Source organism: Pristiophorus japonicus, chromosome 16, assembly GCF_044704955.1.
Source record: "Pristiophorus japonicus isolate sPriJap1 chromosome 16, sPriJap1.hap1, whole genome shotgun sequence".
NCBI classification, from domain to species: domain Eukaryota; kingdom Metazoa; phylum Chordata; class Chondrichthyes; family Pristiophoridae; genus Pristiophorus; species Pristiophorus japonicus.
The window spans coordinates 93852936-93870822 of record NC_091992.1 but is presented as its reverse complement, the minus strand read 5'-3'; the positions used below and the strand labels follow the sequence as shown (position 1 = coordinate 93870822).

At 38.0% G+C, this 17887-nt stretch overlaps 2 protein-coding genes across 2 annotated transcripts in view; one reads left to right on the top strand and one right to left on the bottom strand.

The window, feature by feature from the left end:
- tbcd (tubulin folding cofactor D) overlaps window positions 1-17887 on the bottom strand; it is a 400428-nt gene that overhangs the window by 253854 nt on the left and 128687 nt on the right. The gene's annotated exons all lie outside the window — the stretch shown is intronic.
- On the top strand, window positions 307-16000 carry znf750 (zinc finger protein 750). Its single transcript, XM_070858172.1, has 3 exons — window positions 307-430; window positions 10481-12159; window positions 13691-16000. Exons 2-3 carry the CDS (start codon window positions 10652-10654, stop codon window positions 14541-14543), a joined length of 2361 nt encoding a protein of 786 aa, XP_070714273.1. The 5' UTR covers window positions 307-430; window positions 10481-10651; the 3' UTR covers window positions 14544-16000.

The following is a 17887-nucleotide window of genomic DNA, read 5'->3' as shown; positions in this document are numbered from 1 at the left end:
TTTCAGCAGTTTAAGAAGTTTGAGGAAGGGGAAGGAAAAATATGTATAAACAAAAGACCAGTGTAAGCAGAATTACAGTTCAAACAAAAGTGCTTGCTTACACCACAAAAGTTCAAGTTTGTGTAAACATGACGGCTTGCTGTAAAATGGCCAGTCGAAACCAAAACAATTTTGCTTTGCAAATCAGGTGCTGAGGTAATACTGGAAGAAAGCTGTAACTGGATAGAAACACATGAATCATTGCTTGGGGCAGGAATAACATCAGGTGCATCTCCATACCCTCAGGGCCCAACTCCTTCACTTATAGTCCCTCCTATTGCAACTGCTGGCTTCATTTTTACCTAGCAATCAAGGAGAGCACATACTTTGCTTCAGTGCGGTATATTCAGTACAACAATAGTAATCAACAAAAAGGACACTTGTATATAAGGTAAGTGCATTATGATCTTTTAAAAATTATTTTTAATGATTCTCTACAATAAAGTTAGTTACAACATGATTTCAGCATAAGAATAACTATGAACTTAGTAAATTATAGATATATAATAAATAATGTCATATATTATGCACTGAAAAACCTCAATTCTCTAAAGAATCAATGGTCAGCAATTGTGTTTACTAATTAACTCAACCTATATTACTGTCTAACACATATTACGTGTTATTAAAAGTTTCAATCAGATGGAGATATGATTAATCTTCCTCATAATTTCTCATTAAACCAAATCAGTATTTTGTGAAGTGTTTTGGGATGTTTAAAAATAATTTCTCAGGCATTTAAAAACCTATTATGAAGATCCTTTTATTCATTTACTGGTATACCATCCAATTAGGAAGGCAAAAAAAAGCCCTCGAGAAAAACTAATAATTGGTAACAAAAGCTATTAACTTGTAAACATATCGTGGTATCACACAACTCAAAAGCAGACTTTTCAGATCTGAAGATAGTTCGTTTTTATGTTCTCATTTTATAATCTTAGTTAGCAACTAACACAATGTGATATATTAAGAATTTGAAAGAAAAAAAAAATCAGAAGCAATTTATAGATTTTGGTAATGTCGTAAGATTCAAAATACACAAACTGAGGCAAGAAAAACATATTTTTTCTCAAATAGGAGAGTTGTTTCTCATGCACCTGTGCTACTGCTTTAAGCAATGTGCTATAGTAAGGTTAAAGTCTGTGTCAGCACATACACACCCACTCCAGGAACCAGCATCTAAATCTCCACATTCACCGTCATTCTGTCCTCCAGGCACAGAAATGAGCCAACAGGAGATGAACACACAGATAACTTGTGAAATACAGAATATGTATTTTATAGAAAACAGGTATTCAGTGGTGTGACAAGTTACTTAAATATAGTTTATCCAATCAGATTCAATCAGGTTTTCATTCCAATTTTAGTTTACGTTGGTTGTAGTATTACAATTAGAAAAGTGTCTAAAACCTTAAGTGTACCAATATTCTATGCCACAAAAGCTTACTCAGGAAATTCCCAAAATAAGCAAGTTCTCAATCTCTCAGAGTTTGGTGGGAAAATGTGGGGGAACACTGCAGAGTCAAAGAATGAGAAACATCAGAGAACAAGTCACTTTGAACTGTTCTTGTGCACCTCCTAGAGACTGGTTACAAAGTAGCATTAGAAGCAGCTCCCCTATCTAGTCTTTCAGACAGTTAATATTGCAAGCATTGAGGGAAAAGGGGAGCGTCAATGAAAATAAGTATAAACTGCATTCAATTTAGAAAGGAATGGATTTCTCAGCTTAAAATTGGTTTAGTATTGGTTTTCCCAACTTCATAAAATAATCTTTGCTTAAATTTTAAAATAGTTTCGCAGAGTGGTTGATTATATTAAAATGCCATTACTACTCAAACTAAACCAGTACTTTCAGTCAAGAAAGCTCTTGTACAAGATTATCTGTCAGCCTCAGGCGTCAACTTTAATTGATCATGGCATGCAAAATGTCGTGAGTGGTGAGGGCGAGAGTCATCCACGTAAAGATGATGTTCTGTAAACTGGTTTTAGAAGTAAAACTGGAAACAAATAGCTGATTAGTCAAACCACGTCTAAAACAGTTTAACTTTCCTTTCCAGAATTTAAAAGGTAAACCTATGTCTAAATAGATCTTTGCCGCCTTTGGACACATCTTGGTAGAAAAAGGGAGTAATCTTTACTTTGGGTGGTTCAGAAATACATCATCATTCCTGACCTTTAAACTACACCCAACTAAATAGCTGGGTGCCCATTCTGTGCAGAGTACAATTTCAGCACCAAAATCAAAAATAGAACAAGTTGGACATGCCATCAGTGGGTGGCACAAGCAGAAGCCAAGTGCTTCCCTGCAGGGAGGGAGGAGATATGAATGGCAAGTCACCCTTCCTGTTCTCATGCACGTCTCAAAGACGTATATGAGAGCAGCATTGAAGAGGCACGGCAACCGGGAGGGGTCAGGAAGAGGGGTAGGGCTGTAGGAAGAGTTAAAAGGCAATAAAACATTATCTTTTATATTAAAAAAAAGGATAGCGATTATCGTGAAAACAATCAGATTACTCTCTCAACTGCATTGTCTCTACTTTTTATATTATACATTTTTTTTAAATAATTTTACTTAAGAAAATTTGTAGCTTGTGCATTTTTGCAAATGTTGCATTAAACAAAAGATGTGTCATTTTACAATCTAAAATGGATATTTAACTGTTCAAAGATATGGCCACATTAAAAACATGCCAAATTATAAACATAACCCAAAGATGCAGAAACATTGGTTTTATAAGTTTTAGGCCATTTTAGTAACTTCTGTGGGACTGCAATCCCTTGGGCATCAGGTACCCCATGACATCTCGCCCAAATGCCTATTCATCAGGTGTCAGCCTAAACAGTGAGTGACAGCAAGCTATTCGACTGTGGGGTAATAATCTGAGCTTAATTCAGTCCTCACAAAATGTCCGAACATGCACAATTTTCTAGCAGAGATGAGTGGATAACAATCAGGTACAAAAACCCTGGGTGAATTTTCCCGTCCCTGGACCAGTGAGGCCAGATGTAACACCCGACTACTTTCGCAACTGAGATCAAATGGGTGACCAGAATTGAACTTGCAACCTTCTGGTCTATATGGTTAAAGAATCACACTGACTTTACCAACGAGGCTTCGGTGGAACCTTTGAGCACCCTTTTACACTGAAAACACAAATTTATAATTTTGTTGTGGCAGTGTATCTTCATAAGGTTGATGTTTTACTATGGAGTATCACCACAAAAAATGTTTTGAGTTAATTCCCAAAATGACATTTTTCAGCTGGCTTCACAAGTGCTAAAATACTCTGAACAAAACATGCCTTGACGCTATGAACCTTCAAATTCACTTGTTGGGTTGCTTTTGGAACAGTCATATAAAGAAATAGTTTTCAATGAACATGGAACCAACACACTACATCACTAAAAATAACAAAAATAGAAAATATTGAAAAGACACAGCAGGTCAGTCACCATCTGTAAAGATGACCAACATCTTTTTCTCTTTACAGATGCTGACAGGCCTGTTGTAATATTTTTATTAGTTTCTGCTTTTATTTCAGATTTCCAGAATTTGCTGTTTTCTTTTTTTTAATCTATATTTCCTCAAGGGTTGTAGGCCTTAAATGTAAATTGAGCATTCCAAATAAAATAGCTCAAAAACATTCTAATTCTGTAGTTTATGAGAGCACATTACTGAGGACTGTAATTATTGCAGATAAATCAGATTTAGGACATTACTACGTATCCCAACGATTCCCACTAGCATCTACCTCTCAGTGCAACAGCTCAACTGTCTTCCAAGTCACAATTTTCAGAGTCCAATAAACATTATGTAGTCACCTTTTCTTTTGGCATGTTATTACTTGATTTTCAAATAATGCTCTTTCAGCCATTATATAATTTGAATAAATTCAACCATGTATGGCTTTTCAGTTGCTTCCACCAGGAAAGCAATTCACTGCTTTATATTTTTAGTCTCAAAACCAAACTCAACTTTTCACAAGTGGGCTTTATTTAAACCAAACTAATGATTTATTTCTCATCGTTCTTGCGAACAATCCTAGGAAGCACCAATCTGTTAAATATCTGTTTAAAACTGTAGTTATTATAGATAGTAATCTTTACATACATTGAACCAATTTAGCTCATATATAATATGTCCCTGGGAAACCTCTCTCGTGAATGTTGTGCAGAATCGTGATGACAACAAAGTAACTAAGGGGGAACCAGTCTGGATCTGTTTAGGAAACAGAGTTCCACACTTAAAGTGATTAGAACTGGAAACATTCAAGATATAGCACACAACAGCTAGAATAATCTTACTTTATCAAGTTCAAAGCAGATTTCACCAACATCTGAATCTCAACTATAGAATAGAGAGGGCTGTTCCTCGCCTTTTCAAATAGTTTGCCAATGCATTAAAATCCTGATCAATGCAGGAATAATAAACAGAATTACATACTTTTTAACTCCCTTGTAGTATTCATAACTCAAAAGTAAATCCTGTATTTATTAAACTTAAGTTAAAACAGTATATAGCATTTTCCTCATATAAAATACATTAACAAGTTATTTTTATTATTTGATATTAAACAAGAGTTGGTGTTAATTACACCAAAATTTCAATTTCTGTTTTATGATCATTTTAATTTATTAGACATACAAATTACTCCATGTCAACCCGCCTCGGTAAAATTTCCCCTGGGAAGAATCGACATGGAGCTGCTAAAGAGCTTTTAATGCCTACTTTATCCTAAAGGGTTGGCTCAAATGCTGAAAGCATCACCAGAGCCAACCCTGCAGTGTAAATGAGGTGTAAGTGAGTGAATGCTCCTGCTTCAGCATTAAGTGTTGTAGGTGTGATGGATCATTTGGGTCTGGCTGTACCCATTCTAACTGGTGGCACATTACCACCATTGATCTATGCACCTGTACAGACATTGATCTACAATGACCCTCCTGTGGCAACAAGAAAGATTCTGGCTAGACTGAAAAAGTTGTGATTATTACTTTGAATTAACCGCGCATGGTCTGAATTTTCTAATGTACAGATGCATTAAAGTCACATTTGCGACATCCGAACATGTCCAAATGCTACCCTGGAACATTTCGAACTAACATCCATTGCTTGATGATTTATATACAAACACTAGGTGGTTTGTAGCAAATCAGTCTAAATACTTGCCCTAAGGTTGCAAGACTCAACTCTTAGTGTTCAGTACTTATCACTAATGTAACCCCTCCAAGTCCACTGCCCAGCAGCCTCGCAATTAAATTTGAACGATTCAATTCATAGAGGACACCAAACATATTGAACAATTTAATTTACATGTTTCCTTGTATAACTAAACAGCCCAAGACATTCCATACCCAACACTGCACTAATATCCAAAAAGAAATAAAATATCAGAAAGAACACTAAAAATACCAGGAAAGAATGTGTACATGTCGTTGAACAAAAGTAGAATATACTCCAATGGCGTCCCACACAAGGAGCCAAGACCAAGTGTAGTGTTCAGGTTAAGGAGGATTGGAGGGCAAGGAAAAATTGGACCAGGGCATACAGATGAGAGATTTTACTAAGATATTTCTGAGGTTAAAGAGCGAGGAGATGCCAATCTAAGGCACGAGAGCATCACAACCGGAGGGAGGGTGCAATGACAATGCGACAGTGAAATAAATGATTATATCATAAATGTGCGCATAGGAATTTATAATAGGAAAAGTTGACACAAAATTGACAACAGGGAACAATGTTTTGTAGGCAGGGAATGCATACAGATTTGAGATTTATATATTGCATTCTCGTAAAATATATTACGTTGCTTTTCAGTAAAACCATCATTTTACATAATATGATACAATTGCACATTTTGCTTCTAAATGGGATCTCTCCTCTCACATTATGTAAAACTACACTGCAGACTTCATAAGCTAATAATGCAATGGTAACAAAAGACACAAGCTCAGAAAGAAATAAGTTTGATTGGTTTAGAAGCAAAAATAAAATCTCTGTTTTATGACAACTGTACAGACTGTTCACACTTGGCAGAATGCCTGTCAGAACAAAGTTACACTTTTAAATATATTAAATATTGTAATTTTTACTCTTAAATTAATTTTTATGCCAATATTTATAAGGTTAATGTTTTTTTCCATTTCTATAAAAATTCTTCTAAAAGCCTTTTGCTTCCCTTCACCAACTATGGAAAACAAATTTGAGCAGAAACTAAATGGACCCAATTTCTTTAATAAAGATAAACCACACTTAAAGTATGCCATAAAGTTGTTTGGATATATAAAAAATTAACTGAAACAACCAATTAGAAAATATTTTGGGGGGTACAGACCACAGAGCTCAGTAGTGAGTAATTAGTAATGAAGAACACATCCGTTAAATCATCATGATAACAATAAAAGCATCTAGCCTTTGGGGTAACATATCACATTGTTTTCTAACCATGAGAACAAAACTATAAGAGTTTCTCATGAACTGGGATCAGAACACTGCAATAAGGACAAGCTGTAACAGGCCTTGCTGGCAACACAAGCTAAGTGAACAAGCTCTTCAAAATAATACACTGATTTCCCAAACATCTCTTCACTTCTCTTATCAGGCTGGTGAAACATGAGCTCAACCAGGGTTCAGCATGAATTGGCTTTACATATCTGATGCTTAACGTCTTATACAAAATAATGTTATTTGCTTCCCACTGAGAGAATAAAAACCCATGTGAGCCAATGCACATTTCTCCGATAAACCCAAGCAAGCTTTTCCTACTAACTGGGACTATATGATGCATGGAGTTTGCTACAGTAGAAAAATCCATACAAGATAAAAAGGAAATTATTTACTTAAAAAAAAAGCATTTTTGTACAAAAAAAAGCATTTTCTATTTATTCAACTGAATGTGAGATTATAGATGTTAGCCACTCCAGTCAATCTTGCATTCCCTGGCAACTACAATCATAATTCAATCATCCTGCCAAACATCGTACCCCTTCAATGACATCAGTTACTGTCATATCAAAGCACCTGGATAACACTACCAGGAAACAATATCTGCCAAAGCACAAACACTGCCACCCCAACTGAAGAAATGTGCATGAAAACAAAAAAAACTCATTGGAAGGGAGAGAGTTAATAACAGAGAACAGGGAAATGGCAGAGACTTTGAATAAATATTTTGTATCGGTCTTAATGGCAGAAGACACGAAAAACATCCCAACAACGGACAATCAAGGGTCTATAGGGAGGGAGGAACTTAAAACAATCACCATCACTAAAGTAGTAGTACTTGGTAAAATAATGGGATTAAAGGGGGTCCTCGGGTCTTAAAAGAAGTGGCTGCAGAGATAGTGGATGCATTGGTTGTGATCTACCAAAATTCCCTGGATTCTGGAGAGGTCCCGGTGGATTGGAAAACCACAAATGTAACACCCCTACTTAAAAAAGGAGGCCGACAGAAAGCAGGAAACTATAGACCAGTTAGCCTAACATCTGTCGTTGGAAAAATGCTGGAGTCCATTATTAAGTAAACAGTAGCAAGACATTTGGAATAGCATAATTTAGTCAAGCACAGTCAGCATGGTTTTATGAAAGGGAAATCATGTTTGACAAATTTGCTGGAGTTCTTTGAGGATGTAACGAGCATGGTGGATCAGGGGAAACCAGTCGATGTGATGTATTTGGATTTCCAGAAGGCATTTCCTAAGGTACCACATAAAAGGTTACTGCATAAGATGAAAGCTCACGGGGTTGGGGATAATATATTAGCATGGCTAGAGGATTGGCAAACTAACAGAAAACAGAGAGTCGGGATAAATGGGGCATTTTCCAGTTGGCAAACAGTAACTAGTTGGGTGCCACAGGGATCAGTGCTGGGGCCTCAACTATTTACAATCTATATTAATGACTTGGATGAAGGGACCGAGTGTAATGTAGCCAAGTTTTCTGATGATACAAAGATGGGTGGGAAAGTATGTTGTGAGGAAGACACAAAAAATCTGCAATAGGATATAGACAGGCTAGGTGAGTGGGCAAAAATTTGGCAGATGGAGTATAATGTGGGAAAGTGTGAGGTTATCCACTTTGGCAGAAAAAAAGAGAAAAGCAAATTATACTTTAAATGGAGGAAAATTGCAAAGTGCTGCAGTACAGAGGGACCTGGGGTCCTTGTGCATGAAACACAAATAGTTAGAATGCAGGTACAGTAAGTAATCAGGAAGGCAAATGGAATGTTGGCCTTTATTGCAAGGGGGATGGAGTATAAAAGCAAAGAAGTCCTGCTACAACTGTACAGGGTATTGGTGAGGCCACACCTAGAGTACTGCGTACAGTTTTGGTCTACTTATTTAAGGAGGGATACAATTGAATTGGAGGCAGTTCAGAGAAGGTTGACTCAGTTGATTCCTGAAGTGAAGGGTTTGACTTATGAAGAAAGGTTGAGCTGGTTGGGCCTGTACTCGTTGGAGTTCAGAAGAATGAGAGGTGATCTTATTGAGACATATAAGATAATGAGGGGGCTCGACAAGATAGAGGCAGAGAGGATGTTTCCACTCATGGGAGAATCTAGAACTAGGGGGCATAGTTTTAGAATAAGGGGTCGCCCATTTAAAAGTGAGTTGAGGAGGAATTTCTTCTCTCAGGGGGCTGTGAATCTGTGGAATTCTCTGCCCCAGAGAGCTGTGGAGGCTGGGTCATTGAATATATTTAAGGCAGAGATAGACATATGTTTGAGCGATGAGAGAGTAAAGGGTTGAGAAGCGGGCAGGGAAGTGGAGCTGAGCCCATGATCAGATCAACCACGATCTTATTGAATGGCGGAGCAGGCTCGAGGAGCCAAATGGCCGACTCCTGCTCCTATTTCTTATGTTCTTATAATATAAGAAACGTGTCAGTGAAGGCTGATCTTAAAAATTTGTGAATTAAATCTTTTCCCAAGGTTGCTGTTTAAGCTTAGAGCAACTGAATTTATTGTCCAATGTCTCATTTATATGACAGTGCTGGACAGAATCCCATCTTCAGAAGCAGCATGGTTATATAAATGAAAAAATCTGCAAAGGGATATAGACAGGCTAGGTGAGTGGGCAAAAATTTGGCAGATGGAGTATAATGTGGGAAAGAGTAAGGTTATCCACTTTGGCAGAAAAAAGAGAAAAGCAAATTATACTTTAAATGGAGAAAAATTGCAAAGTGCTGCAGTACAGAGGGACCTGGGGTCCTTGTGCATGAAACACAAAAAGGTAATATGCAAGTACAGCAAATAATCAGGAAGGCAAATGGAATGTTGGCCTTTATTGCAAGGCGGATGGAGTATAAAAGCAAAGAAGTCCTGCTGCAACTGTACAGGGTATTGGTGAGGCCACACCTAGAGTACTGCGTACAGTTTTGGTCTACTTATTTAAGGAGGGATACAATTGAATTGGAGGCAGTTCAGAGAAGGTTATATGCTTCGGGTGGCAAGGAAAACCACCTAGAGATGGTTTTGTTCCTCCAAAGGAAAAAAATGCCAGGACAAAGGTAAGTGGGTGCTGATGGAATTGTTTTCTGTTTGCCATTATATTCCAGCTGCAGACAGGCTAAGCTCTCAACCCTCCCCGCCCCCCTTTGGAGATAGCAATACGATGTTAACATTAACGGTCTGTACAGTCCTTCCCTGTTATCAGGAATCATCCACAGCCAGAATGATGAAGTGGTAAGTGTGGATTTGTAATCACTGTCTGTGTGTAGAGTGTTCCAAAAAGAACTTGAATTTATATTTCACGTCCTTAGAATGTCCCAACGTGCTTGAAACGTCAAGCCAAGACCTTCTGACTCAGAGGCAAGAGTCCAACCAACTGAGCCAAACAGTTATTTCGGTGTGCATGCCAGTTTCTAAATCTCTTACTCCATATAAATGGAATGAACGCAGAATCTAGAGAACGGCATCAAATTGCTGCAAGTGTAGTTTATTACTGCATTAATAATCAACATTCACACAACCTAAATAAGCAACTGATCAACTCATGCTGAGCAAAGAAATACAACTATCCAAACATTATATAGTTCTGAACTATTTAGCAACAGTAGGAAATGTCTTTCCTTAAGATAGGGAACAAATTGGAAAATCTGGTGTTTAAGTCATTTCTTAATTTCTTTTTGCATATCCTCTGAATATACACGGGCAACTTGTATATGGGCATGACTTTTTATTACAACATTAACTGAAAACATGGAGTATACCAGATTTACATGGATACTTTGAATCTTGCAAATTCAATTTGGATTACTAAACACATACACTATACAAAACATTGTACCATATTGTCATCTGTATTTAACGTCACACAAAAGGTGGCCCATTGCCACAGTTCCAGATTTGCATACAAGTTTCTGAAAGGTGTGTCTTAAGGAATGTGCTGGCTTTTACTCTCATCTTTGTGTAAAGTTAACTAGTTTCCATTCTTTCTTCCACAGTCTCATGCAACTTATTCCAGTGCTGATCTGGCCATAAATTTTGGATACTTGCACAACGGAGAGTGTGGTGTTTTCCAATTATCAATTTAATATACTAAACCAACGTAGGATCTAAAAAAAACAAAGGCCCTGGGAAGCAGTGATTAAAGATCATTATCAAGAACATCAAAAATGAGCCTCACTAAAGAACGCAAACCAAAGAAGCCTCACTACATTCCTCGACCTCCAGGAAAACCATTCAAATACAAGTGTTTCCAGTGTCCATTTACATGCAATGAGAAATCACACCTGTTTAACCACATGAAGTACAGCTTGTGTGAAAATTCAATCTCACTAGTGACTGACCAGGACCAAACAGGAAAGTTCCCAAAGCCAGGTTCCAATGAGACCAATCTACTCAATCAGAAAGACTGCGTACCAAATGTGTGCAATGGCCGAAGGACGCCAATGAGCAAACCCAGTCAAAGCTCAGAATGCACAAATAATGTTTCAGGTAAAGCTACCAGCCATCAGATCATCAATAGTAGTGAAATGAAAGAAAATGTAAGCATGGACAATCAAACTTTTATTCCGGTTACAAAGAAGAAACAACATCAGATGATTCCTGTAACAAATGAATCTGAAAAAGTAGGAACTTTTGAAAAGGATGAAAGATCAGCTTTCTTGTCTGTTGGAGAATTGAGATCCACCGAAAGACCAGAAAAAGACAATAAAAACACAAATTCTGTTTCAGAAAATTCAAACAACAGCGCATCTCCCATCCCAATGAAGTCAGCATTTTACAGCCCATGTGACCAATGGAGAGCACATCCTTCTTCAATTTCACCAGAGCTTCCCAATACATATGCAGCAAATAAAAGCTTTGGTTCGATTCCTCCCAACACATCACCACTGATTCCGGATTATACACATCATTATTACACTGAAAGAGGTTTAGGAGTAGTATTTTCCCCTTATCTCCTCACCGGCAAGCCATTTGAATACAACAGCCCACCAATTCCACTGTATGTCTCGCCTGACCAGCGTAATTTCCTGCCACCTCATCTACAAAATCCAGCCATTACTTTGCCAAGACATGTAGCTCCATCAACATTAGAACAGTACAAGATGCTGCAGCATTTCCATTCAGCTCTTCCCATTCCTTATGGAGTCCATCATCTGAACTCATCTGAATATCATATGCCCCTGTTTGGTCTGAAGCTTCAACAAGCAAGTAACATCACCAGGGATCAAAATGCACAACTGTCAGTTGGCAATCCTTCACTTTATGAAACTTCACCATCAGCACAATTATACCTCCAGAACTCTCACAAAAGGCTTCACACCGAATGGGAGAACTCTGCGCCAACAGCTTATTCAAAAGACAATGAGACTGCAGTATTAGACATGAACAGTGATTCACAAGCACAAAGAACAAATATAAAAATGAGCCCTAAAGCAGGAAGTGCAGCAATGGGCTCTCCAGGTCGACCTAGTCCAACTACCTTTGCTCAAACAAGTATGGTTTCAGAAAGTTTTGGTGAATTGTCCAACAAGTTTGTTTCAAGCGCAAGTAATAAAAGTAACAGATTGGAAGAAGGCTTTACACTCTTCAGACCAGTCAGAAGTACCACAAATCCACAGGCAATTAAGCTCCATATTGAATGTGACCAGCCAGAAAGTCAAGGAAAAGACAGCAGGTACAGCAAACATCACCAAGGGTTTTCAAAATTGTTTTGTAGATATTTTACATTCTTCAGATTGCTTATATGCATTTTTTCTAAACTGCTGCTTTGGCATCATGTTATATATTAACATTCATTGAATCAAATTCATAGCTCTCCAAGCAATTTCATCAGGTTGCTTTACTGTCAACACTGAAAACGTAACCCAAACAATATAGGACTGGTTTATTATCCATCAAATTGCTGCTCATTTTCAGAAAGCAGCAATTATATAGACTGTTATATAATCACACAGTACAGGAGGCCATTCGGCCCATCATGTCTTTGCCCGGCCTTTGAAAGAACTATTCAATTAGTCCCCCTCCCCTGCTCTTTCCACCTAGCCTTTTATATATACTTTACAAGTATATATCCAATTCCATTCTGAAAGTTACTACTGAATCTGCTTCCACCACCCTTTCAGGCACTGCATTCCAGATTGCAACAACTCGCTGCGTAAAAAAATTTCTCCTCATTTCCCCCCTGGATTTTTGGGAATTACCTTAAATCGGTGTCCTCTGGTTACTAACCCTCCTACCAGTGGAAACAATTTTTCCCTTTCTATTATCAAAACTGTTCATAATTTTTAACACCTTTATTAAATCTCTCCTTGAGCTCCTCTGTTCTAACCCCATCTTCTCTGGTCTCTCCATATAACTGAAGTCCTCATCTCTGGTACCATTCTGGTAAATCTCCTCTGCATCTTCTCCATGAGCTTGACATTCTTCCCAAAGTATGGTGCCCAGAATTAGACACAATACTCTAGCTGAGGCCTATGGAGTAATTTATAAAAGTTTACCATAATTTCCTTGCTTTTGTACTCTATGCCTCTATTTATAAAGCAAAGGATCCATATGCATTTTTAACAGCTGATCAATTTGTTCTGTCACCTTCAAAGATTTATTATGTAAACCATGAAATTAGGCTATTAAAATACTGTTGTCCCTTTAAAAAAATATATAAGCTGCTATTTTTAACCTCCTTAGAGGTTTTATCTCTGCTGTGCTTTCTTTGTGCTTTGCATTCCTAGAATTTTCTTTAATTTATGTGGCAACCTTGACTCAGTGGCAACACTTTCGCCTCGGAGTCAGATAATTGTGGGTTCAAACCCAACTCCAAAGACTTGAGCACATAATCTAGGCTCCTACTTACTTCAGTGCAGTACTGAGGGAGTGCTGCACTGTCGGCGTGCCATCTTTTGAATGAGGCATTAAACCAAGAGCCAGTCCGCTTGTTCAGGCAGATGTAAAAGATTCCATGGGGAAGTTCTCCCAATGTCTTGAACAACATTTATCCCTCAATCAACACCTTGAAAAACTGATTATTTGGTCATTTTTCTCATTGTTTTGTGGTATTGCTCTATGCACAAATTAGCTGCGAAGCACCTTAGGGTGAGAATGTGAAAGTTGCTATATAAACACAAGTTGTTTCTATGTCCTAATATTTAAAAAAATTTAAAAGTTATGAAATTGAATCTGAAAATCATATTTTGCTACTTTGTTTACAGAATTCTGGTAGCCAATGAGGTTTCGACAACCAATCCAAATTATTCTAATGTTACCATCTTGGATTACTATCATGGCAATGCTCTGGTACCTACAGATATAAGCTCCACCAGCGTGATCCCGCTAAATCTCTCCAAAAAGGGTAAAGCAAAGACAAAGCAGTTTGGAACTACAACTAATCTTCCACAAGACTCAAGTGAAAACTCTTCAGATGGCAGTTACTGCCCACTAGATAAAGAGTTTCCAACTTCGACAAAAGTACAGGAAGTACCTTTAAATCTTTCAGTCAAAGCTAAACACAAGCATAGTTGGCAAACACCTGAAGATTCTATTCCACCACAAGTGGACAGCAAAGAATTCAAAGAATCAAGGTTACAAGCAAAGTGCTTAAATGGTAACAAGTCTCTTCATTCTGACTTAAAAACTAATTCAGTGGAAGGCCTCAGTATTGGCAAGCCTCGCCAAAAAACAAGTAAATGGAAAGGCCAGACAGAAAAAGATATCATCAGCAACCTGCAAACATTACAAGTTGTCCAAAATACTGAAAGCTATAATGACGAACAGAAGCAGTCAGCTGCTGTGGCTCTTTGCCAGTTATCTGTGTGTAACAATGGAAAATGTAATGGGGAATGGTCTTTTTTACAACATGGGGAGTTCACCAGTCTGGGGAACCCCAGCTATGAAGACAAACACATTTGTGATTCTCCTGCTTTTGACAAAATAGAAAAACAGAAACCAAGTTGTAAGAAAAGGTCAAACAAAGAATCAGTTGAAACACAACCAGAGGCAACACATGCAAGGAATAATGATTATGGTAGAATATTCAATTTGAGGAAGAGAACTAAAGTTGTATAATATGGTACAACTCCGACTGAAACCAATAATAATTAGACTAAGCAAATTATTAAACCATGTAAGGTTGACGACCATTGTTCGCATCAAAGTTTCAAAGCCTGGATTAGTCACCAAGATGCATAACACACACCCTCGGACTTTGGTGTGTATAAGCTCTTTTGACTTTCTGCCTACTTATAAAGGTTATTACACACACTATATAGGGTGTTGGTTAAAAGTAACAGATTATAATGCAACAGATAGTTGTTTCTGGTTGAAAAAGTTCAGTGGCCAATGTATTTTCAGTTTGGAGTGTATTATGTGGTATGGTCTGGTTCTGTCCAGAAGACTAGTATTTTTGAGGATGGATAGGGATTCACATAAAACCCGACAGTGAACACCTAACATTTTTATTTGGAGCTCACTTTTCTCCCATTAAATATAATGAATTTATAACTAAGTGACAGGTGTTTGAACGTTACAAGTACAAAACAATAAAAAGTGCAACTAGTGATCAAATTCCACCTCTGACAATGATTGGCTTAAGTTTGCTTTACACAACTACCTCATGTGAAATAAGGAATAAAGTAGTTTACATTTTTTGTAAAAAGCTCAATAACCTTTGGTCAATAGCTTGTAAGCACTCATAAGAACACGTAGATTACATATTTGAACCAGATTAAAAGACATTTAAAGAAAACAGTGAAATCAGGTTGACCAAAGTAAACATACAAGCCAGTAGTTGAAATTCGAAGTAGCCCATTAACCACAGGCTACCAAAGAGTAATTATTTCAAACATCTGGAGCCCAAAGGGGTAACTTTTGTTTTAAATCATGTAGTGACCATTATTAAAGCTAACATTTTCTCCTGTAAATACAGAAACATACTGGGATAGTTTGTTTTGCCACATGACGTTAAGTGGAACCTTCTGCCTTAAGTATATAAAAATTATGTGGTTTACCAATGAAAAGTCTGCACCAATACTAATGAGAAGAAAAAAAATCAGTTATTGTAACTGCAAATTTTGTGGTGCAATTTAAACAACCTCAAGTCTGACATTTACACTGCTTAACTGACAATTGAAATGATCATTACATCTTTCTTTAAAATCCAAACTGACCTGGTTCTAACCAACTGTCCATTGAATTTTGTTTAATTGCACTTGCCTGATGCAGACCAAGGGTCAGGTAGAAAAATGCACATGTACACAGTCAGTTATTTTGGTGCTTATAAATATCTTGGAATACTGAGATGGTCATTTAAACAATGTACTTCAATTCTGTTTTTATTAGGCTCACTTGAAGTAATGGGGAAAGCAAGTCTTGAGGGTTATTAACATACAGAAAAAATATGATTGTGGACATTAATTTATATTATGGGGAAACTGCTGGTGATGGGAAACACTTAGTGTGATGTTGAACCATTAATTATGTTGTAAAGATTTATGTTTTTTGCTACAGGATTAAAGATAATTTATCATGCACAAATAATGGTTTATTCTTTGCTGAACATTAGGAACCTATTTAGTGCTTAAAATAATACTATTATACTTAATATCATTTCATAGTGGATTTGAGACTAAAATTATATTAAATCACACCTAAATAAATTAGATATATAGGTACTGTAGACAAAATGTGCACTCACTGATGGCATTTGAAGAGATTAAGTAAATACTTCAAAAAGTCATAAAACTGTTATGAGAAACATAGAAACATAGAAAATAGGTGCAGGAGTAGGCCATTTGGCCCTTCTATGATCATGGCTGATCATACAACTTCAGTACCCCATTCCTGCTTTCTCTTCATACCCCTTGATCCCTTCAGCCGTAAGGGCCACATCTAACTCCCTTTTGAATATATCTAACGAACTGGCCTCAACAACTTTCTGTGATAGAGAATTCCACAGGTTCACAATTCTCAGAGTGAAGAAGTTTCTCCTCATCTCGGTCTTAAATGGCTTATCTCTTATCCTTAGACTGTGACCCCTGGTTTTGGACTTCCCCAATATCGGGAACATTCTTCCTGCATCTAACCTGTCCAATACCGTCAGAATTTTATATGTTTCTATGAGATCCCCTCTCATTCTTCTAAATTCCAGTGAATATAAGCCTAGTCAATCCTGTCTTTCTTCATATGTCAGTCCTGCCATCCCGGGAATCAGTCTGGTGAACCTTCGCTGTACTCCCTCAATAGCCAGAATGTCCTTCCTCAGATTAAGAGACCAAAACTGTACACAATATTTAAGGTGTGGCCTCACCAAGGCCCTGTACAACTGCAGTAAGACCTCCACACTCTTATACTCAAATCCTCTCGCTATGAAGGCCAACATGCCATTTGCTGCCTTCACCGCCTGCTGTACCTGCATGACAACTTTCAATGACTGACGTACCATGACACCCAGGTCTCGATGCACCTCCCCTTTTCCTAATCTGTCACCATTCAGATAATATTCTGCCTTCCTGTTTTTGCCACCCAAGTGGATAACCTCACACTTATCTACATTATAATGCATCTGCCATGCATTTGCCCACTCACCTAACCTGTCCAAGTCACCCTGCAGACTCTTAGCATCTTCCTTACAGCTTACACTGCCACCCAGCTTAGTGTCATCTGCAAACTTGGAGATATTGCATTCAATTCCTTTGTCTAAGTCATTAATGTATATTGTAAATAGCTGGGTTCCCAGCACTGAACCTTGCGGTACCCAACTAGTCACTGCCTGCCATTCTGAAAAGGACCCGTTTATTCCTACTCTTTGCTTCCTGTCTGCCAACCAGTTCTCTATCCACATCAATACATTACCTCCAGTACCATGTGCTTTAATTTAGCACACCAATCTCTTGTGTGGGACCTTGTCAAAAGCCTTTTGAAAGTCCAAATACACCACATCCACTGGTTCTCCCTTGTCTACTCTATTAGTTACATCCTCAAAAGATTCGAGAAGATTTGTCAAGCATGATTTCCCTTTCATATCATCACCATCATAGGTGGTCCCTCGAATGAGGATGACTTGCTTCCACAAGAGTTTCAATGAAGGACCCGATGTTCCAGTCCTGAACTCCAATTGAAGGGGTGGAAGATGCCTGTGCGTGGATTTTTTTTAAACGTGTGGTGATCTGCCACCACACGGGCTTGACAGAGCTCGGTCTTGGTCCAGTGGCAAGGATTAACCAAGTCAACTGGAGACCTGCTCTGCTGCACGGACCTAGCGCGCAAATATATCACAGTGTGGGCTGGCCCGTGCTGCCCCTGACCCTCATCTGTCGCACCTCCACCACGATCTCTCACCATTCCTCCGCCATGGACATTCACCGCATCTCGCCACAAACACTCACCACTCATCCACCCCGACCTTCCCACTC